At 36.3% G+C, this 21,250-nt stretch overlaps 1 protein-coding gene and 1 pseudogene across 2 annotated transcripts; both read right to left on the reverse strand.

The window, feature by feature from the left end:
- Positions 1 to 9,005: 9,005 nt before the first annotated feature.
- On the reverse strand, positions 9,006 to 9,968 carry LOC308350027 (olfactory receptor 52N2-like; the record flags this gene model as incomplete). Its single annotated transcript, XM_080815027.1, has 1 exon — positions 9,006 to 9,968. The coding sequence occupies one exon, from the start codon at positions 9,966 to 9,968 to the stop codon at positions 9,006 to 9,008; it is 963 nt and encodes a 320-aa protein (XP_080671153.1).
- Positions 9,969 to 19,868: 9,900 nt separating this feature from the next.
- Positions 19,869 to 20,813, reverse strand: LOC308350843 (olfactory receptor 52N2-like; annotated as a pseudogene). The gene has a single exon. The product of its transcript is annotated as an olfactory receptor 52N2-like (transcript).
- Between the last annotated feature and the right edge of the window lie 437 nt (positions 20,814 to 21,250).

Consider the following 21,250-nt stretch of genomic DNA (forward strand, 5'->3'; position numbering starts at 1 on the left):
CCTTGCAGAGAAACTCATTCTGTGAGAGAGAACCTGTCTGCGAGATAGCTGGAATCCTACAACTGGACTTGTTCACATAGACACTGTACGGCACCTGGAAGTAGGGTTGTATGGGAAGATTTCCATAGGGAAAGCCCCCTCAGGAATTCCTCTCAGTGCCTTCTCGGATTCAAGTCTGGTCTTCAGTTACTTTCTACCTGTTCACAAAGACCATTTCCACCAGAAGCAGTTCTGAGTACAGATATCTATTAAGGCAAAAGCTTTTGTGTTCTTCCCATTGGAGCCCCTTATTGTCCAAACTTCTTATTCAATGAATTCTGAGGTAGTTTTAAATTTATTTCACAATTAGGGGTATGCTGTTTTCCCTCTTAGTCCCTAAATAAGTGGTCATCCATTCTGATTGGAGTCAAGAAGAAATACTAGGCTTCCAATCAACCACATCTCAAACACTTGTATTTCTTGTACTATAAGCGTTACATTTTGGGAAAATACAAGTCTTTGGGAATCACCCAAACTCACCTCAGTGTCAGCAAAGACTGGGTTTATAGACATGACTGAGACTTCTGAGCATCTAACAGTTCTGTAACAACCAGTTTCCACCTCTACATAGTATTGCTGTACCCTTTGAGGATTCCCCAGACTTGAGTGTCTATGCCTGATTGGATCTCTACAGTTGATGTCTCAGAGGGCTCTGGTTGAAGTTAAAATCCTTTGGGACTTTTGAGATTATTTTATATTGATCAGCTTTTTAAGCAGGAGTGAAACTATAGAACAATAAGTGTGTCAGAGGTAAATGTCTTCCTACCCTATGTGGATTCAAAGAGATCTGATAGTCATAAGAATTATGCATTTTCCATTTTTATTAATTAATAAAATGATGGTCTAAGTACATAATTATAAAATTCCAAAAAATGCATTAAAGCACCTATAATATCAATCTTTCCTCTTAGCTACTAAATAAATGGTTCATTTCACCACCCTGAATATGTATGTATGTGTATGTATGTATATACATGTATAAATGTATGTACACACATGTATAAATGTATGACATTTATAACATTTATTACATATATATTTGTCTTTCGCTGACTGACTTATTTCACCTAGCATAATATTCTCTAGTTCTATCCATGTCATTGCAAATGGAAGAATTTCAGTCCTTTTTATGGCTAAATAAATATATATAGATATCTATATATCTATATAACTATATATCTATATATATATCTCACCTCTTCTTTATCCATCCATCAGCCAATGGGAATTTGGGGTCTTTCCATAATCTGGCTATTTAGATAGTATTGCTATAAATATTGGGGTACATGTATCCCTTTGAATTATTATTTTTTGTATTCCTTGGGGAAATACTTAGCAGCACAATTGCTGGATCTTAGGGTAGTTTTTGTTTTTATTTTCATTTTTGTTTTTAACATTTTTAGGAACCTCTATACGGTCTTCAGTATAGTGCATCAGTTTGCGTTTCCATCTACAGTGCAGGAGGGTTCCTTTTACTCCACATCCTTATCAAAACCCTGTTGTTTCTTGTGTTGCTGATTTTAGCCATTCTGACACATGTGTGGTGATATTTCATTGTAGATTTGATTTGCATTTGCTTGATGATGAGTGATGTTGAGCATCTTTTCATGTGTCTGTTGGTCATCTGTAGATCTTTGGAAAGGTGTCTGTTCATATCATCTGCCCATTTTTTAATTGGATTATTCATTTTTAGGTTTTGAGTTTTATAAGTTATTTATGTATTTTGGGTTCTAACCCTTTACCAGATATGTCATTGGCAAATACCTTCTTCCATTCTATAGGTTACCTTTTAGTTTTGTCAATTATTTCCTTCACTGGGTAGAAGGGTTTTATTTTGGTATAGTCCCAACAGTTCATTTTTGCTTTTGTTTCGCTTGCCTCAGGAAACATCTGAAAAGAAGTTGCATGACTGATGTCAAAGAGGTTACTGCTGTGTTCTCCTCTAGGATTTTTATGGTATCAGTTTTTTCTTTTAGAGTGACATCCTCTGGACCTTGCTATCTCTGAGGTGGGACTCAGGAGAAGAGCACTGGTTTGGGAATCAAAGAGCTCTAGGGTTTCAGTTTGGTTCAGCCTCCTAGCAACTAGGTGACCTTGTCAAGTCAATAGGCATCTTCAAAGTGTGGTTCCTTCATCTGGGAAAATGAATGCGGAAGAGGGGAGGAGACAGGAAGTGGGAAAGGGCTTTCAAGGACTCTGTGTGTGGAATGGTTGTTATTAAAATAATATTAGTCACCCACACAAAAATCAGCTCTTAGTTTCATTGGTCTTTCCAAAGGTTTTATACACTTTAGTTCATTTATTTCTTCTCTGATTTCCATTATCTCCTTCTTTCTGCTAACTTTTATCTTAATATATTCTCCTTTTTCTAGTTCCCTCAAATGTAAAAGTTAGGTCGTTTATTTAAGATCTTTCTTTTTTTTTAAGATTTTATTTATTTATTTGACAGACAGAGATCACAAGCAGGCAGAGAGTCAGGCGGGGGTGGGGTGGGGGAGCAGGCTCCCTGCCGAGCTGAGAGCCCAATGCGGGGCTCGATCCCAGGACTCTGGGATCATGACCTGAGCCAAAGGCAGAGGCTTAACCCATTGAGCCACCCAGGCGCCCCTAAGATCTTTCTTTTTTCTTAACGTAGGCATTTATTACTATAAATATCCCTCTTAGAACTATTTTTTTCTGTTTCACACAAGTTTTGATTATTTGTGTTTATATTTTTTCTTGTTTCCAAGCATGTTTTGACTTCATTTTTGGCCCACTGCTATTCAGGAGTATATTGTTTAACTTCCACATATTTGTGAATTGTCCAGCTTCATCCTGTTACTGATAACTAGTTTCATGCCATTGTGCTTAGAAAAGATACTTAATGTGATTTCAATTTTCTTGTAATTTTTTTAAAAAGATTTTATTTATTTATTTGACAGAGAGAGACTGGGAACACAAGCAGGGAGAGTGGGAGAGGGAGAAGTAGACTTCCCGCTGAGCAGACAGCTGGATGCTGGTCTCGATCCCAGGACCCTGGGATCATGACCTGAACTGAAGGCAGACGCTTAACGACTGAGCCACCCAGGTGCCCCTCGATTTTCTTGTATTTTTTTTTAAAATTTTTATTTATTTGAGAGAGAGAGATAGCATGAGCAGGGGGAGGAGCAGAGGGAGAAGCAGGCTCCCCACGGAGCATCCAGACAGACATGGGGCTGGATCCCAGAATCCTGGGATCATGACCTGAGCTGAAGGCAAATGCTTAATCAACTGAGCCATCCAGGCGCCCCTCTTAAGTTTGCTAAGACTTGCATAAACAATGAATCTTGGAACACTGAAAAAATAAAATAAAATTAAAAAAAAAATGACCTGTTTTGTGGCCTGACATATAATATCTATCCCAGAGAATGTTTCATGTGTGCTTGAGGAGAATGTGTAGTGTTCTGCTGTTGGATAGAACATTCTGTAATTTTCTAAGTCCATTCAGTCTAAAGTATAGTTGAAGTCCAATGTTTCCTGATTGGTTTTATGTCTGGATAATATATCCATAGTTAAAAGTGTGGTATATTACTTATATGCAACTATCCAGACTCATATGCATTATCCAGACTCATAGGTGCAATTTAAGAAACAAAATGAACATAGGGGTAAAAAAGAGAGAGGCAAACCAGAAAACAGACTTTGACTATAGAGAACAGGGGCAGCTGGGTGGCTCAGTGGGTTAAGCCTCTGCCTTTGGCTCAGCTTGGGTCATGGTCTTAGGGTCCTGGGATTGAGCCACACATCAGGCTCTCTGCTCAGCAGGGAGCCTGCTTCCCCCCCGCTCTCTCTGCCTTTCTATCTGCTTATTTGTGATCTCTCTCTCTGTCAAATAAATAAATAAAATCGTTAAAAAAAAATAACTATTGAGAACAAGCTGATGGTTACCAGAGGGAGGTGGGTGGGGGGATGGGTTAAGTAGGTGATAGGGATTAAGGAGTGCACTTGTGATCAGTACTGGTGTTGTGTGGAAGTGCTGAATCACTAAATTGCCCACCTGAGCACTGTGTGTTATATGCAACTAATGAATCATTGAACATCAAAAACTAACAATGCACTTACTAATGTTGGCTAACAATAAAAAAAATCATAATAATAAAAAAGAAACTAATATTACACTGTATGTTAACTAACTGGATTTTAAATAAAAACTTAAAAAAATAAATAAAAATTGGACTACAATAAGATAAAGAAATTTTTTCTCATCAAAAAAAAAAAAGTAATAAAAATGGAGCCGGTTGGAAGAAAATATATGGCAATACATGTAACTGACAAGCCTTATTCCAAATACAAAAAGAAATTTTATACTTCAATAATGAAACAAAAATTTTAAGAGAAAAGAGCAAAAGTCTCAACTACCATCCCCCTCAAGTCATCTAAATAGTGGAGAGCTTATAAAAATATATTCCATCTCCTTCGTCATCAGGAAAATGCAAATTAAAATGTCACAACACCTGCAATAGCAAGTGTTGGGAAAAATGTAGAGTGAATAGGTTATAGTCTTGGTGGGAGTTCAATTTGGTACAACCACCTTGGAATATAGTTTATACTGTACACCAAGAGTGAACCTAAAACTACTGTATGATCCAGAAACCCCACTCCTGCATAGTAAACTAAAAGAATGTACAAATATTTGCTCCCAAAGACATATACTAGAATGTTCAGCGTACTGTTATTCATAGGAGTCCACCAAAAATGTTCTTCAAGAGTATAATAAATTATTATGTATTCATAAATTGGCATTTTATTTAGGAAAGACATTGATCAGACAAATGCTTTATACAATATGGTCTTATAAAAAATTCTAAACAATTCATCATAGTCTCCTGAAAATTGCAGCATATAAATACACATTTATTTATTTCATCTGTCTCCTCTCTTTTCCTTCCCTTCTCCTCTCCTTCCCTCTTCTTTTGTTTCTCTTTCACCATAATTTTCTCTTATCTCAAAAATGGGCAGAAGACACAAACAGACACTTCTCCAAAGAAGATATGCAAATGGTTAAGAGACACATGAAAAAATGTTCATCATCATTAGCCATCAGGGAAAGTCAAATCAAAACCACATTGAGATGCCACCTTATACCAGTTAGAATGGCCAAAATCAACAAGACAGAAAACAGCAAGTGTTAGAGAGGATGTGTAGAAAGGGGAACCCTCTTACAGTGTTGGTGGGAATGCAAGTTGGTGCAGCCACTTTGGAAAACGGTGTGGAGATTCCTTAAGAAATTAAGTACAGAGCTACCCTATGACCCTGCAATTGCACTACTGGGTATTTACCCCAAAGATACATATGTAGTGAAAAGAAGGGCCATCTGTACCCCAATGTTCATAGCAGCAATGGCCACGGTCGCCAAACTGGAAAGAACCAAGATGCCCTTCAACGGATGAATGGATAAAGAAGATGTGGTCCATATACACTATGGAGTATTATGCCTCCATCAGAAAGGATGAATACTCAACTTTTGTAGCAACATGGACGGGACTGGAAGAGATTATGCTGAGTGAAATAAGTCAAACAGAGAGATTCAATTATCATATGGTTTTGCTTATTTGTGGAGCATAAGGAATAACAACGGAGGACACTTGGAAGAAGGAGAGGAGAAGTGAGTTGGGGGAAATCTGAGGGGAAGACAAACCATGAGAGACTGTGGACTCTTGAGAAATAAACTGAGAGAAGGGAGTGGGGGTTTGGGTGAGCCTGGTGGTGAGTATTAAGGAGGGCACGTATTGCATGGAGCAGTGGGTGTGGTGCATAAACAATGAATTTTGGAACACTGAGAAAAAGTAAAATAAAATAAAATTTAAAAAAATTTCTCTTATCTCTTATTTCCTTTACATGTAACCTGATATTTCCTGTTTACATGTGAACTGTAATTGTTTTCTTTATCATTATTGTAGTTCAGATATTTAACTGTCTATTGTAATGAGTGTCTTGGAGTGCTTTTTTCCCCTTTGTATGTGATAGACATTTTAAACTTGCATACATACATCAATATTAATTTTATACCTGTTATTTTCTTTATGGCATTGCATATTTTTTGTTCTAGTGTTCTGAGCTCTGCTTTATTCACACCACGGTTATTTATGTTTCCTCTTCAGGCATCCTTCTAATATATGGTAATTACTAATTTATAATAATTACTGATTGAAAAATTTTACATTTTCCTTACTCTTTAATCATAGATTTTAATTTTTATCATGTTTTTACCTTCCCAATTAAGCTTTCTTTTACTCATTTATCATTGTTTGGTTCCATTCTGCTACCGTATCTCATTCTCTAATCTGTCCACCTAAGGCATTTCTGTTCTTATGATATTTTTCTCCTTTTTCATAGATTATATGAAATCATCACCACTTTTGAAACATTTTTTAGTCTTTTTAATCTAATGGTGTATAATTTAGACAACTGTGATACTTGTCATTTCCTTATTGCTTACTAGGATATTACTATAGACACAATAAAATTATTATCTGTGATGGTGTTGCTTCTTTATTTGCCTTCAACCAGAGTTGGATTTGGCTATTCTCAGTGTTTTTCAATAAACACAGATTATCTTTTTTTTTATCTCTCTCTTATTTATCTTTTTTCCTTTCTCTCTCACCTTTCTCATATGCAGACACAGAGAGGAGAATAATATACAAATTCCTACACCTACACTTTTTAGCCAAGTTTGATCAGTGTCTCTCTCCTCCTGAGGGAGCATTCTTCTCTTACTATGCTGTTAGTGTACAATATACAATTCCCATAAGTTACTGAAATCAAGGTCCATCCCACCCATAACCTCACCTACAGTAATTATTAGTAAAGATTTGTGGACTAAATGTACTGATATATACCCTTATGTATTTATCCCTCCCTTTTAATACCTACTTCCTATCTAATTGTTTTCTATATTTGCAATTTTTCTCATTATGTTGAAGATGGTATGTTTCTCAATGTGGGGGTAAGCAGTTAAATGAGACACAATGAATGTGTAGAGAAAAATTACTGCCAGAAAATGTCTTTGTATGTTTTTATCTTTTTTGGATTCATCTATAGTGATATGTATTGCATTCGTGTGGTCTCAGATTTTCATAGTGGTAGTAGATAGTAGATATCATAGTAATACACTTTTTTCCTTTGGGCTGAAAGGCATAGGTATTTTAGCTCCCATCAAAGATTGTGTTGTCATCCTAGATTCTAGACTTCTCACTTTGTCCATCCTCACCACACAGGCAATAGAGTCCCAACACTGAAGTCATTTGAGTAATTCCTAATTCCCTCTGTGACTTTCTTTTTTATTTTTGAAATCTTTATTAACTAATTTATTTGACTTTAGTTTTATTCTCTATAATTTCATAAGTATACTTAATTCAGCATTTCCATGTGTTTGGAGTGTTGGGGGAATTATTCATTCCTGTTTATATTCAAACTCTTACACTGGCTAGAGACCCTCAAAATATCAACCTAATATCATGTAATAACATACTAACATTTTTGGTGCAATGTAACTTCAGAAAACTCCGTATTACATATTGCTGTCTTCAAAATTCTGGTGGAAGAATGACATACTTTTCTAATTACTTTCAATGATGTACTTAAATATTAATAAATATGCATTTCACATCTACCAGTGGTGGTATAAGGTTTGGATTGGCAATAAAATTACAAAACTCAGAAAGTTTTCATCCAGAGCTAGATTTCCTTAGTGTGCAGGGAATGGAAATCAATATACAAGGTATATTCAGGCTTGTTCAGTGTCCCTACGGTGACGTGAATGCAGGCTCTTACTTCTCCATGTGTTGCTGTGTGGGAACAGGGCCTGGTTACAGGAGACAGGGCCAGTGTTTGTAAATGGCTTGGTCATTATGTAAACTTTCTCTGGCAATCAACTTCACTTTGGAGTCAAATTATAGAAGATTTTTAGAGCACCCTGGTGGTTCAGTTGGTTAAGCATCTGCCTTCAGCTCAGGTCACGATCCCAGGGTCCTGAGATCGAGTTGCACATCGGACTCCCTGGTCAGTGGGGATTCTGCTTCTCCCTCTCTCTCTGCCTGCTGATCCCCCTTCTCGTGTTCTCTCTCCCTTTCTCTGTCAAATAAGTACATAAATCTTTTAAAAAATTATAGAAGATTTTCAGCTGTGGTGATTGAGGTTGGGAAAAAAGTCTATGAAGTCACCCAAACCTAAATGCCTATCAATTTTGCTGGTGAATTCCCTCTGTTTTTTTTTGTTTTGTTTTGTTTTGTTTTGTTTTACTACCACTTTACAACCATTTATAAGACTTATTCTCAGTCTACTTCAAAAATCTCCTAAAATTATCCTCAGGAAATTGATTTAAGATTTTGTGGTTTATTCCCTTGCTTATCTTTCCATCTTTTATTTAGGTAGTACTGATAGAAATACATGAAAATCATTCTCCTTGATACTGGTAATTCAACGTAGCTTAGATAGATATGAGATAGTTTACATAACTGAAACAAATTATACTAAATTATGCAGTGAGAGGAATAGAGGGTTAATGAAGTCACTAAAACATGAGTGAAGGGCCTTAAGAAACAGATGCTGACACTTCTTTTTATAATGGGTTTCCTGCCAAAAATGGGTGAATACCAAATATGGGATCAGGAATTTTTTTTTCTCATGTACATCCCATTTGCAATTTGTTTCATGGGAAAAGCACATTAGGAATCTAAGCAATGTAATGACTTCCAAACAGCTTTGAAATTACGTTGATGTGAAATTCCTTTCAAGAAAAAAAAAATCCTCAAGTTTAGGAGACATTCTTTTTTTATCTAATCAATTTATATCATTGATGAATTTTACAAAAAAGAATTTAGTTATTATAGTAGATATTCAATGTATATTGTTTTCTGCAATGAACCCACTGACTTTAGCGTTATGCTCAAGAATCTCCTCTGAAACGTTTCTTGTCTTTCCTTGATTTTGGATATTAAGTCGTGAATTTATTTCATAACTAAGACATCTTTCTCTTTAAAAAATAACTTGATGACTCCTTCCCGGATCTGCTTGGTCTTGACTCCATAAACAATGGGGTTCAGGGTAGGAGGCAACATCAAATAGAGATTAGCAATCAGAATATGGGCATGGTGGGGAATGTTTTGTCCCCCAAAACGATGAGTAAAAATGGTGAACAGGGCTGGAACATAGGTGATGACAATAGCACATATGTGGGATGTACAGGTGCCAAAGGCTTTCTGGCGAGCATCTGCAGAGGACAAACTCACCACTGCTCGCAAGATCATAGTGTAAGACACAGAAATACAGAACATATCAAAGCCCCCAATCAAGAGGGCTGCCAAGAGACCATAGATAGCGTTGACCTTGAAGTTGCCACAGGACACCTTGGCCACAGACATGTGGTCACAGTAGGTGTGGGGAATGAAGTTTCCCCGGCAGTAGGGCAGACGCTTGGTGAGGAAAGTGAATGGGAGGATGAGCAGCACACCCCTCAGGAAGGTGGCAAGACCAGCCTTGGCGATGACAGGGTTGGTGAGGATGGTGGAATAATGTAAGGGGTAGCAGATGGCCACGTAGCGGTCCAGGGCCATGAGCATGAGCACCCCAGACTCCATCCCAGTCAGCGTGTGGACAAAAAACATCTGAGCCAGGCAGGCGTTGAAGTCAATCTCCTTGAGGTTGAACCAGAATATGCACAGCATGTTGGGTACAGTGGTGGTGCACAGGGTGACGTCCGTGAAGGAAAGCAGGGCCAGGAAGTAGTACATGGGCCGGTGCAGGGCCTCCTCATGGCTGATGAGGTAGATGAGCCCACAGTTCCCCAGGACAGCGATGATGTACATGAAGCAGAAGGGCAGGGCGATCCAGGTGTGTGCAGCTTCCAGGCCAGGGACACCATTCAAGATAAAGAATCCTGGGGTCAGGCTGGAGCTGTTTCCCCCACACATAATGGCTCATAGGAAGTCTGCATTTTACATCCTTTGTCAGCAATTACTTTCTACATAGGAGAAAAGTGGGGTTAGAAACCAGACAAGAGAGAGTGGTTTGGATAATAATACCCACAAATGCCATGAACCTTGTCTTGGTAAGACAGTATTTTTCCTCCCACTCTAGCAAGAGAGTCTTTGAACTATTGTATCTAAAAATAATTAAACAGTACTACTTGTTGTCTCCTTGGATTGTCTAAATAACTATCCTCACTGTCTAAACCTCTCCTCAGCACACCTCTTCTGTTCCACCACTTCTGGTAAAAAATTGTAAACTGAGCTGTAATTATCTCTTCCTCCCCAAAAGCCACTTCTGTTCTCTCCTCTTGGATTCTTCATGAGTCTTGTCACTAAAATCATGTGTGTATATTCAGAGGATCACCTTAATTTGACTTGTCCTTATCAGTAGGACTTTTGTTCTCCTTTATGATTATGAAGAAAACTATAATGCATGTATGATTTTCCAGTAATGTTCCATAGAACTTGCTTAAGATGATACATTGTAGATGCTCAATAAAATATATGTGAATAAATGAATGTTTGAATTAGTAAGGACTTAGTATCTGACATCAGTGTCATGCTTTTTTACACTATGAAATTTTAAAGGAATATTTTGAGAAGAAAAAAGTACTTATACTTTTAAAATATTAGCAAGTTTTAAGGAATTTCAATAAAAATGTTATTAAAGGGGTGAATTCAATCAGATATAGCATTTTTTCTATTTGCCCTTCTGCTTTTGCACTTTTTCTTTATTAGTTTCCTTTCCATCTTCTATATAAGATGCATTTAAGAAGCCCTTGAAGTTCTAAGATCACTAATTGTCTATAATGTTTTAATTTAAATAGTATTTCTTTTGTAATAACTGGACAGGTTATCAATACAAAAGATAATGCTATATTTTTGGACTGCAATTTCTTGTAAACGTAGTAGAAAGAACTGAATGATGGTTGAAGGAATTTACAGATTCGGGGATGTTTGAGAAAGTTTGAAGTCACCAGTTAAAATGTTTTTTTTTTCTTTTTTCCAACTGAGAAAAATAAAATGGCCCTTAAGGTCTGGATGGGCACCTTTCCATGCAGCCATGTCAATGCCAAACATTCCCACCGTCTGGTAGAACTACATAGATACTTGCAGTGTGACAACATGTATTACATAGCTGTGAAGATACCAGACATGGAATCCTGTCACCTAAATAATCTGGAAACCACTGTTGTGTCCTCCCTCTGGCCAGGGTACATTGAAGTCACCATGGAAAGAGGATACAAAAGAATACAATTTACACAGGCTCACGGTCTCTGGTTCCTAAGGTGATGGTCTTATGAGAGTATTCTTCCAGACATCTCCAGAAATGTCCCTACATGGAGGAAGCATCATTTCACAGTCCTAGACCAGAGAAATGTAAGGATTACAGTCTCCAGTGTCTGCCATCTTTTATGCGAACACCACAGTGAAATGAATGGGACTGGAAAATGAGACTAAGCCCACCCAGGAAGAAAGAGACCCATTATCTCTGCAGAAGTGAAAGGGAAAAAGAAATGCATTGCCTCTTGCAAATATAGCCTTTTAAAAAACCATCTGCATATTCTAGGCTATTGTATTCTTAGTCATCAGTATTCTTACTTTTCCTAAAATAGCTATTTTTGAGAACTGCCCAAACTCACCTTAGTGTTCAGCACAATTCTATTCATGGCTGAGAATACTTAGGAGTTCTTCAAAATCTGGGATGGCATCTTCTTACATAGGATTTTCAGTTTCCCTGGAGAATCTCCAGCAGGATGCCCCAGGTGGACTGAGTCTCCAGAATTATATGTCTTGGAGGAATTCTCATGGAAAGAGAATAAACTTTCAGCCTGGTGGTAACAGATCTATATTTAGAAACTTTTGAGTAGAAAAGGAAAGAACAAAAACAAATATTAAGGCTAATGCCCTTTTCTTAGTGACCACTAACCCTGGTGGAGATTAACATCATGTAAAATTTTTGTCTCTTATTACAAAAGAAATACATCCTTAATGTGGAAAAATCTGAAAACTGCAAAAAAGCACGAAAAAGTTGGAAAATCACTTGTAAATCCAATACAGAGGAATAACCATTCTCAATAAATTTTCTGTACTCCATTTACTCATTTTATAATTATTATGTATAATATTCTGGTTTTTATAAATTTCAGAGTATATGGGGTTTACAATACTGTTTTTCTTCTTTTCCTAATATTATTTTGTTAACATTTTCTTATGCCATTCTGTATACCTTGAAATCAAAATTTTCAATAGCTAAACTTCTTTCACCCAACAGCTATACCAAATTTAATTAAGCATTTCACTACTCTTGAATATTTAAATTATTTCCTCATTTTTTTCTATCAAAAATAACACTTCTATGGATATTGTAATCCATTTTGCATTACTGATTTTTTCTCCTCCTAAGAGAATAAGAAATAGGGGTCTCCTAAGTGGCTTAGTTGGTAGTATCTGACGTCAGCTCCGGTCATGATCCCAGGGTCCTGGAATTGAGCCCCACATCAGGCTCTCTCCTGGTTGGGGAGTCTGCTTCTCCTTCCGCTGCTCCTCCCACTCTTGTTTTCTCTCTCTCTCACTCTTTCAAATAAATAAATAAAATCTTTTTAAAAAGATAAGAAGAAATAGAACTGTTAAGTTTGTAGGATCAAAAGGCATGGATAATTTTAATTATATTTATTAATGTTGGAAAAAATTATCTCCATAAAATCGTGTTGATTTTCATTTCCATACAGCATTGGGGAATTGGTTATTATATGTTCTCTTTTCTCCAGTTGGACTGGTGCAAATACATCTCTTTGGTATTTTAACTTAATTAAAATTAACTTCATTTGTAGTGATCATGAACTTTTTTCCCGAATGGTTTTTTTCAAATGGTTCAAATGGTTTTGTCAGTTGTTTTTTTCATATTTTGATTATTCATTCACCTCCTTATCCATTTTTTTCTTAGAGTTTTTAATCTTATATTATTTTGAGAAAGAGTGACAGAGAGAGACACAGAGAGAGAACGAGCAGGAGGAAGGAGCAAAGGGAGAAGGAGAGAGGGAATCCCAAGCAGACTCCATACTGAGCATGGATCCAGCCTGGCTTGATCTCCTGACCCTAAGATCATGCCTGGAGCAGAAACCAAGAGTTGGACACTCAACAAACTGAGCCACCCAGGTGCCTATCCTCCTTATCCATTTTTAATGGAGGTGTTAGTCTGTATTTTATTGATTGCTAGGCACCATCAATACTAAATATAAATCCATTTGTTGTCATAGTTTGCAAACATTTTTCCAAGAAACTATTTGGCCTTAAATTTTATTTTATGATTGACAGAGATTGAATTATTTTCCCTTTCCTCTCTTTTACTGAGGAAAAATCTTCCATGGGAAATGACATACAGTAGTAAATAAAGTTGCACTACTCCATAAACTCATGTCTCACCTAACCCCTCAAGAAAATGCAATTAGAGCCTAAATTCTGGTGTATATGTTTCCAGAAGTTTTTTTTTTAATATTAAGCATTTCATAAAATTTTAATGTATAAACTGTGGTGTTGGTGTTGTTTTGTTTAGCTTTTTGCATTAGCAATATTGCTAGATAAGAATATCAGAGATCTCCCCCTTATCTTATTTTAGCTAGTTGTCAGCTGTGATCAGAGGTAGATAGTCCTCCGAAGGTCAGTAGTAGTCAAACAATGTATCACTGTGGATTTTATCATCTCATATAATCACAAGAAGAAGGGTGAGTACAGTAAAATAAGACATTTTGAGAGAGAGACCAGATTCAGATAACTTTTATTACCTTTTATTACTGTATATTGTTATAATTGTTCTGCATAATTATTGTTGTTGTTAATGTCTTACTGTGCTTAATTTATAAGTTAAACTTTAACATCAGTATGCATGTATGGGAAAAAACGTAGTATATGTAGTGTTTGGTACTATCTATGTTTTCAGGCATCCGCTGGGTCTCTTCAAACATATTCCCCGTGGATAAGTGGGGACAACTGTCAGAGACTCTCAAATTCACTACTTGGGAAGACTTTCAATTACATAAAAAATTGGTTTTGTAAAAAACAACAACAACAATGGAATACGTAGAAAATTATTATGATAAAATTTAAATAAATGCAACTGTATATATTCCAAAATTACAAATGGGTCTCAGTATAAATTCTCTCCTTTTAAATTTGAAATTTAGGGAAATAAGAACTGGCATGAATTTTAGTTAAACGTGGAGCCGGGTTCCTAACTTGATCCCCAAACTGGTTATATTAAACTGCATTAGGTCTTTTAGGGCACTTTTTAAAAAGAAAGATAATAGGGTGACCTACAGTCTTTCACTTTTGCTCGTAATATTTACATTGGGTTTAAGAATTAACAGAGCTAAGCATTCTTAATAATTTTTTATTTCCATTTTTTAGGAATTTCATTTTTACATTTAATTATATACATCAGAAGTATAATACATGAGGCCAAGATTTAACTTACATCTATTACAGATATTTTTAATATATTTCCCATATGTTTAGCCACTTTTGCCAATATTTTATTTTGAAAAAAAAATTGCCTCAACTTTCTGTATCACAGAAAAAAATGTTATTGCAAAATGGAAAGGCTATGTCATTCATCTGTTTAGGACTTTTGTTCTCTCGTTCTTAACCCTGGAGTCTAAAAATGACTCCATGAAGTTGTTTGACTTCCTAGATATATGATTTTTTTTGTATGAAAGAAAGCAAAAGCAATAACCAAACAACAGAAAGGTAATGCATTAGATTAAAAAAATGTTTATATGCTATAAATTCATGAAGAACTGGCCCCTGCTTTAGTTTACTTACTCTTGTTTCCCGTCCCTAGGGGGTGGTCCATAGTTCCCTTCAGACCTTCATGCAGGCCATTCCCTCTTCCTGGATCACTTGTCACCTCCTCTCCTCATGCTACCTAATTACCACCTAATTAACCACAGCATCAGTTTCAACACTAATTTCTTCTGGAAACCTCTTCTGTTTGTAAGTTGTGCTGGAGCCATCTTCATTGTACCTACAAAATTTAATTATGCAAATCGTACTTTTGTTTTTTTTGATTTTTCCTTTCTATTATTCATATATCTTTCCACCTTGTCCTAATTTCATTTTAAAACTTGGGTTTTGCAATGACCTCTTCATCAAAATGTCAGCGATTTTATTATGTACATAACTGGAGGTTTTCCTGTTCAGAGGCATGAGATTTAGAATGAAAAGTTAAGGGGTCAGTCTAAATGGAGTCCCTATACTTGAAGCAGTAATGAGAGGAGTATAATTGCACCCCTCCTCCAAATCTCTCCTTTGCCTTTCCTTGAAATTATTGTTATCTGTTCCTTCTCATCATACCATGTCTTTCTGTACAATATTCAGATTGTGATAGCCTTTCCTCCATTTCTTTATCTTCCTATCCTTCTTTCTCCTTTTCTTCTTTCTGCTTGATTTTCCTCTTTTATGACCCCCTAATACCAGCTTTCATTGCAACTAGAGTTCATTTTTTAAAACTTTTTTATTTTTTTATTAACATATAATGTGTTATTAGCCCCAGGGGTACAGGTCTGTGAATTGCTAGATTTACACACTTCACAGCACTCACCATAGCACATCCCTTCCCCAATGTCCATAACCCCACCGCCCTCTCCCTACCTGCCTCCCACTGGCAACCCTTTGTTTTGTGAGATTGAGTCTCTTATGCAACCAGAGTTCTTATCACTACAGCAGGTTGCAGTATTTTACCCTTGAGAATCATCCTTAGCAAAATGCCCCCCTTCACATCAGCTCGTTCTCCACAGCCAGCCGGCATCATTTTGCACCCTCAGTACTGTGCGCATTAGCCTACAAACTCCTTATGCCTTCTTGTTTTCCAAAGTTTTGGCTGTATTCAAGTGCATGAAGACGGCATTGCCTGGATAAAGCAAATTTTGCCTTGATTATTTAACATAAAAGTACCCAATAGATACATAGATGTGCACAATTGTTTAGTTTCTACAGTTACTATTGCTCCAAAGGGATCAGGGGAAATTCCAGGCCAATAACTAACCTCTTTTCCATTGACTGAAATGCCTTTGACTCCCTATCTCAAATATAAAAATATTAAATTCAAAGTTCTCATGTATGCTCACATATGCCACAAAATAATTAAGCTAATTTTGTGCAGTCTTTTTTTATAAAACTGCTTTGAAAATAGTTTTAAGTTATTTTGAAACACAAGCTATGTCTGGTATTATTCATTTCAAAGAAAAGTAAATTTGTTGTTCATTGGTACTATGAGACAGAACTTGAGGAATATTAATAGGAATAGTAATATCTCCTACTTTGAAAAGGAGTTTGATTTAACTAAATTGTAATCTAATCATGATTACTTTATACCTGATACCTTGGTTCTAGAGCTAATCAAATTGTGTGAGGTTGATGTGGGAGGGCTGGGCCTTTCCACCAAGCCCATTGAGCTCTGCTCACAACTTGGTCTCTAGGGCAGGAGAAAGAATCTCAACTGAAGTGTCTTCCACCATCTTTTTTTCCAGTCTTTTCCTCTCCTCTCCTTTAGTTCTCTTCTTTCTCTCTCTCCCCATGAATACTAAATAAAATTTTCCTTCTAGCAAGTCTACCTTATAATTTAAAAAAAACCCTCAAATATTCTAGCCTGCTTGTTCTAATTCAGTTGTGTCTTAGTTTTCAGAGTTATGTTGTTATTTCCATGAAACCCATTTTTGAGTTTATAATGGTGAAGATGACATAAAATTAATTGGGAATTATTACTCAAGTGCCTTAAACAAATGTTGTTTATTATATTTTATTTCTTCATATTTTTAAATTTATGTTCTGGTTTTGCTTTGTTGCTGTTGCTGTGGTTCCCCCCCCACCCTCCTCCACATAGCATAGGCCTATCAACATGATTGTATTTACATTTTAGTCTTAGTGTTCTCAGATTCATCCAATCTTGCTGTCTGTGTATCATATTCCTCTTCTATAAAATGTGGATAATCATAGCTATTCCATAGTTCTGACTTAGAAGTTCAACGTGATACTATATATGAATCATTATTATACCTGACACTATATATATATAGTTATATATATATATAAATATATATATTTTAAAATATACATATTTAAATATATATGTATATTTAAATGGAAGTTTAGGAAAAGTAATTTTGTGATCTTTTTGCTAGTATTTTATTGCTAGTATTGCTTAAAGAAAATTTCTTAATTGAGGCATCTAGGTGGCTCAGTTAGTTAAACATCTGCCTTCAGCTCAGGTCATGATCCCAGGGTCCTGAGATCAAGCCCCGCATCAGGCTCCCTGCTCAGCAGGAAGTCTGCTTCTCCCTTTCCCACTCCCTCTGCTTGTATTCCCCCTCTCTCGCTGTCTCTCTCTCTGTGTCAAATAAATAAATAAAATCTTTAAAAAAATAAAAAAAAGAAAATTTCTTAATTGAGTAAAATTTACAAAATCTGAAAACATGACTCAAAGACATAGCAATTTTGCTGATTATAAGTTATAATTTACATTATATAGAGGCAATTTTATAATGTTAGCATTAAAAACATAGATTTTTATTCTTAATGTGAAGTTATATTGCAAAAATATATGATGTGATTTGTACATTTTATAATGATTTCACTATATATATAATACTGAAATATAGTTATCATATTAGCAGGTAATAAGAATATAATCTGAATATAATTAAGATTTCCACCTAACTATCTACTTGTATCCATTTCCTGGTCACATTCTATTGCTCCAATTACCTCTTGTGTTATGCTGTTATTATTTTTCACTTTTCATTCAGTCTTCCTATTTCTGAATACCACATTTATCATTCTACTTCTGTTACTTTTTCCACTGTTATTTCTTTTTTTTTTCTCTGTTATTTCCAGAAATCTAAATAAAGTACTCCTTTCTTCACTGTCCCTGGTCACTTAACTATTTCTCCCCCTGTATTAAAGTCAAGTAAAGCAGTCAAGCCCAGACATCTTGATTGGAAAATTACATAGATTTTCTTTAAGTCTCCTTTCTCTACTCATAAAAACTTTACTCAAATACCCATCAAATGTGTCCACTGTGTTTCTCAAAATTCTGCTTGATATCAACTCTAAGGGGTATTTCTCAGATTATAATGAACTTCAGTGATCATGTCTATTCCAGCTTCATTTGTATGAACATGACTACATGGATAAGAATCCAAATAATCACCCAGGAAGAAATGAGCAGACAAGGAAAATTATTTTTTCTTAAGTTATACAAGTTTCACATAAATATGGAATAAAAAAGATGACAGAACATTTTTTCATGTGTCTGGTAGCCATTTGTATGTCTTCATTGGAGAAGTGTCTGTTCATATCTTCTGCCCATTTTTTAATATGATTATCTGTTTTGTGTGTGTTGAGTTTGAGGAGTTCTTTATAGATCCTGGATATCAACCTTTTATCTGTACTTTCATTTGCAAATATCTTCTCCCATTCCGTGGGTTGCCTCTTTGTTTTGATGACTGTTTCCACTAGCCATCAGGGAGATTCAAATCAAAACCACAATGAGATACCACCTTACACCAGTTAGAATGGCCAAAATTAGCAAGACAGGAAACAACGTGTGTTGGAGAGGATGTGGAGAAAGGGGAACCCTCTTACACTGTTGGTGGGAATGCAAACTGGTGCAGCCACTTTGGAGAACAGTGTGGAGATTCCTCAGGAAATTAAAAATAGAGCTTCCCTATGACCCTGCAATTGCACTGCTGGGTATTTACCCCAAAGATACAGATGTAGTGAAAAGAAGGGCCATCTGTACCCCAATGTTTATAGCAGCAATGGCCACGGTCGCCAAACTGTGGAAAGAACCAAGATGCCCTTCAACGGATGAATGGATAAGGAAGATGTGGTCCATATACACTATGGAGTATTATGCCTCCATCAGAAAGGACGAATACCCAACTTTTGTAGCAACATGGACAGGACTGGAAGAGATTATGCTGAGTGAAATAAGTCAAACAGAGAAAGTCAAGTATCATATGGTTTCACTTATTGGTGGAGCATATCAAATAATATAGAGGACAAGGGTAGATGGAGAGGAGAAGGGAGTTGAGGGAAATTGGAAGGGGAGGTGAACCATGAGAGACTATGGACTCTGAAAAACAACCTGAGGGTTTTGAAGGGGCGGGGTGGGAGGGTGGGGGAACCAGGTGGTGGGTATTAGGGAGGGCACAGATTGCATGGAGCACTGGGTGTGGTGAAAAAACAATGAATACTGTTACGCTGAAAATAAATAAAAAATTTAAAAAAAAAAAAAAAAAAAAAAAAAAAAAAAAAAACCAAAAACAAAAACAAAAAAAAAAAAAAAAAAAAAAAAAAAAAAAAAAAAAAAAAAAAAGATGACAGAACCCATGGAATTCAGCATAAACATTCTGGGGAAGTGTTTCTGGCTTCCCTACAACACTTGAGACAATTTACATAGGTGCTTTCCCCAATCTTCTGGAGTCTTTCAGCTATTTCTCCTGCTTTGCTCTTTTCTATATACTCCCTCAGAGTGCCCTGGATCAAAGAGCATTAATCATTAAGCGTTCATTTCAAACTCTAGACTTCTGTTCTGTGAATTCATTCCACCAGATCCGTCCAAAATTAAACTGTGTGGAAAACACAGTTGTTTCCTGTCTATTTTTTTTCTATCAAATTAGAGGTCTCAGGTTAAAATTTTTTTGTGATTGTTTCATAAATATTATAACAATATTGACAGGTATTTTCCCCTGATGTTCGTGGTTATGTATTTTGTACCTATTCTTTTCCCCTATAACTCCTTTCTATACCTTTATGCTACATGCAGAATCATATACCATAAGTTTAGCTCACACTCAAAATATCTTTCTCGCTAAAAACAATTTGATCATTCCTTCACAGATCTGCTTGGTCTTTAGTCCGTAGACAATTGGATTCAAGGTGGGAGGCATTAACAGGTAGAGATTGGCTATAAAAATGTGAACATGGTGAGGTACGGTGTGTACCCCAAAATGAGGAGTAAAGTTGAAGAAGGTAGGGACATAGGTAATGACAATAATACATATGAGAGGTGTACAGGTGCTGAAGGATTTGCGGTGAGCATCTGAAGATGACAGACTCACTGCAGCACCGATAATGATGGTGTAAGACATGAAAATACAAAAGATATCAAATCCTCCAATCAATATGGCAGCTATGAGACCATAGGTGGCATTAATCTTGATGTTGCCACAGGATAGTTTGGTCACAGTAGGTGGGGTGGATGAGGTTGCCCCTGCAGTAGGGAAGGTACTTGACCAGGAAAGTGAATGGTATCATGAGCAACACACTTTGACTGAAGGTAGCAAACCCAAACTTGATAATTACTGTGTTGGTGAGGATGCTAGAATAGCATAGAAGGTAGCAAATGGCCACATAGTGATACAGGGCTGTAAGCATGAGCACACCAGACTCCATACCTGTCAACATGTGGATGAAAAACTTCTTCACGAGGCAGGTATTAAAGTCAATCTCTTTGAGTTTGAACCAAAAGATACATAATATATTAGGGACAAATGAATTGTACCCACTAATATCTGTAAGAGACCACAAATCTGGAAAGTAGTACATAGGCTGATGCAGGGCCTCATCATGGCTGATGAGGTAGATGAGTCCACAGTTCCCCAGGACAGCGATGATGTATATGAGGCAGAAGGGCAGGGAGATCCAGATGTGTAAGGCTTCTAGTTCAGGAATCCCATCAAGAATGAAGTATCTCAGTGTCAGGCAGGAGCTGTTGGCTTCATGCATGATGGTCAACTGCAAAGCATGTTACTTTTATACCAGTAAAGACGTCCTACACAAGAAGATGGTAGTGAGGTTGATTTCAGTCAGAGACAAGTATTTTGCATGATCTAAACAATAAATTAAGGAGAAAAATAATCTTTTTGTACCCATGCAGTGTTATTTGATCCTACTGAGTAGTCCTGGGCCTCTTATTGAAGGACAAGAATGCTAACATAGTGCAAACATTATAACAGATACCTGATCTCCTTTGGTTTTATACTGTAAACTCTCTCTATGTGTATGTGTTCATATTCTCAGGTGATAGTTTGATGGGCCAAAAATTACATAATAATTTACAACTTACAAATCTTGGCCATGTTCATTTTGTACTATATTTCTAATTGTCTTTTGCTGGTAAGCATGAAAGATTTTAGTATTTACATTTAACTAATGACATTGTT

The sequence above is a fragment of the Martes martes genome (genome assembly GCF_963455335.1).
Source record: "Martes martes genome assembly, chromosome: 10".
In the NCBI taxonomy this organism is placed as follows: Eukaryota; Metazoa; Chordata; class Mammalia; order Carnivora; family Mustelidae; genus Martes; species Martes martes.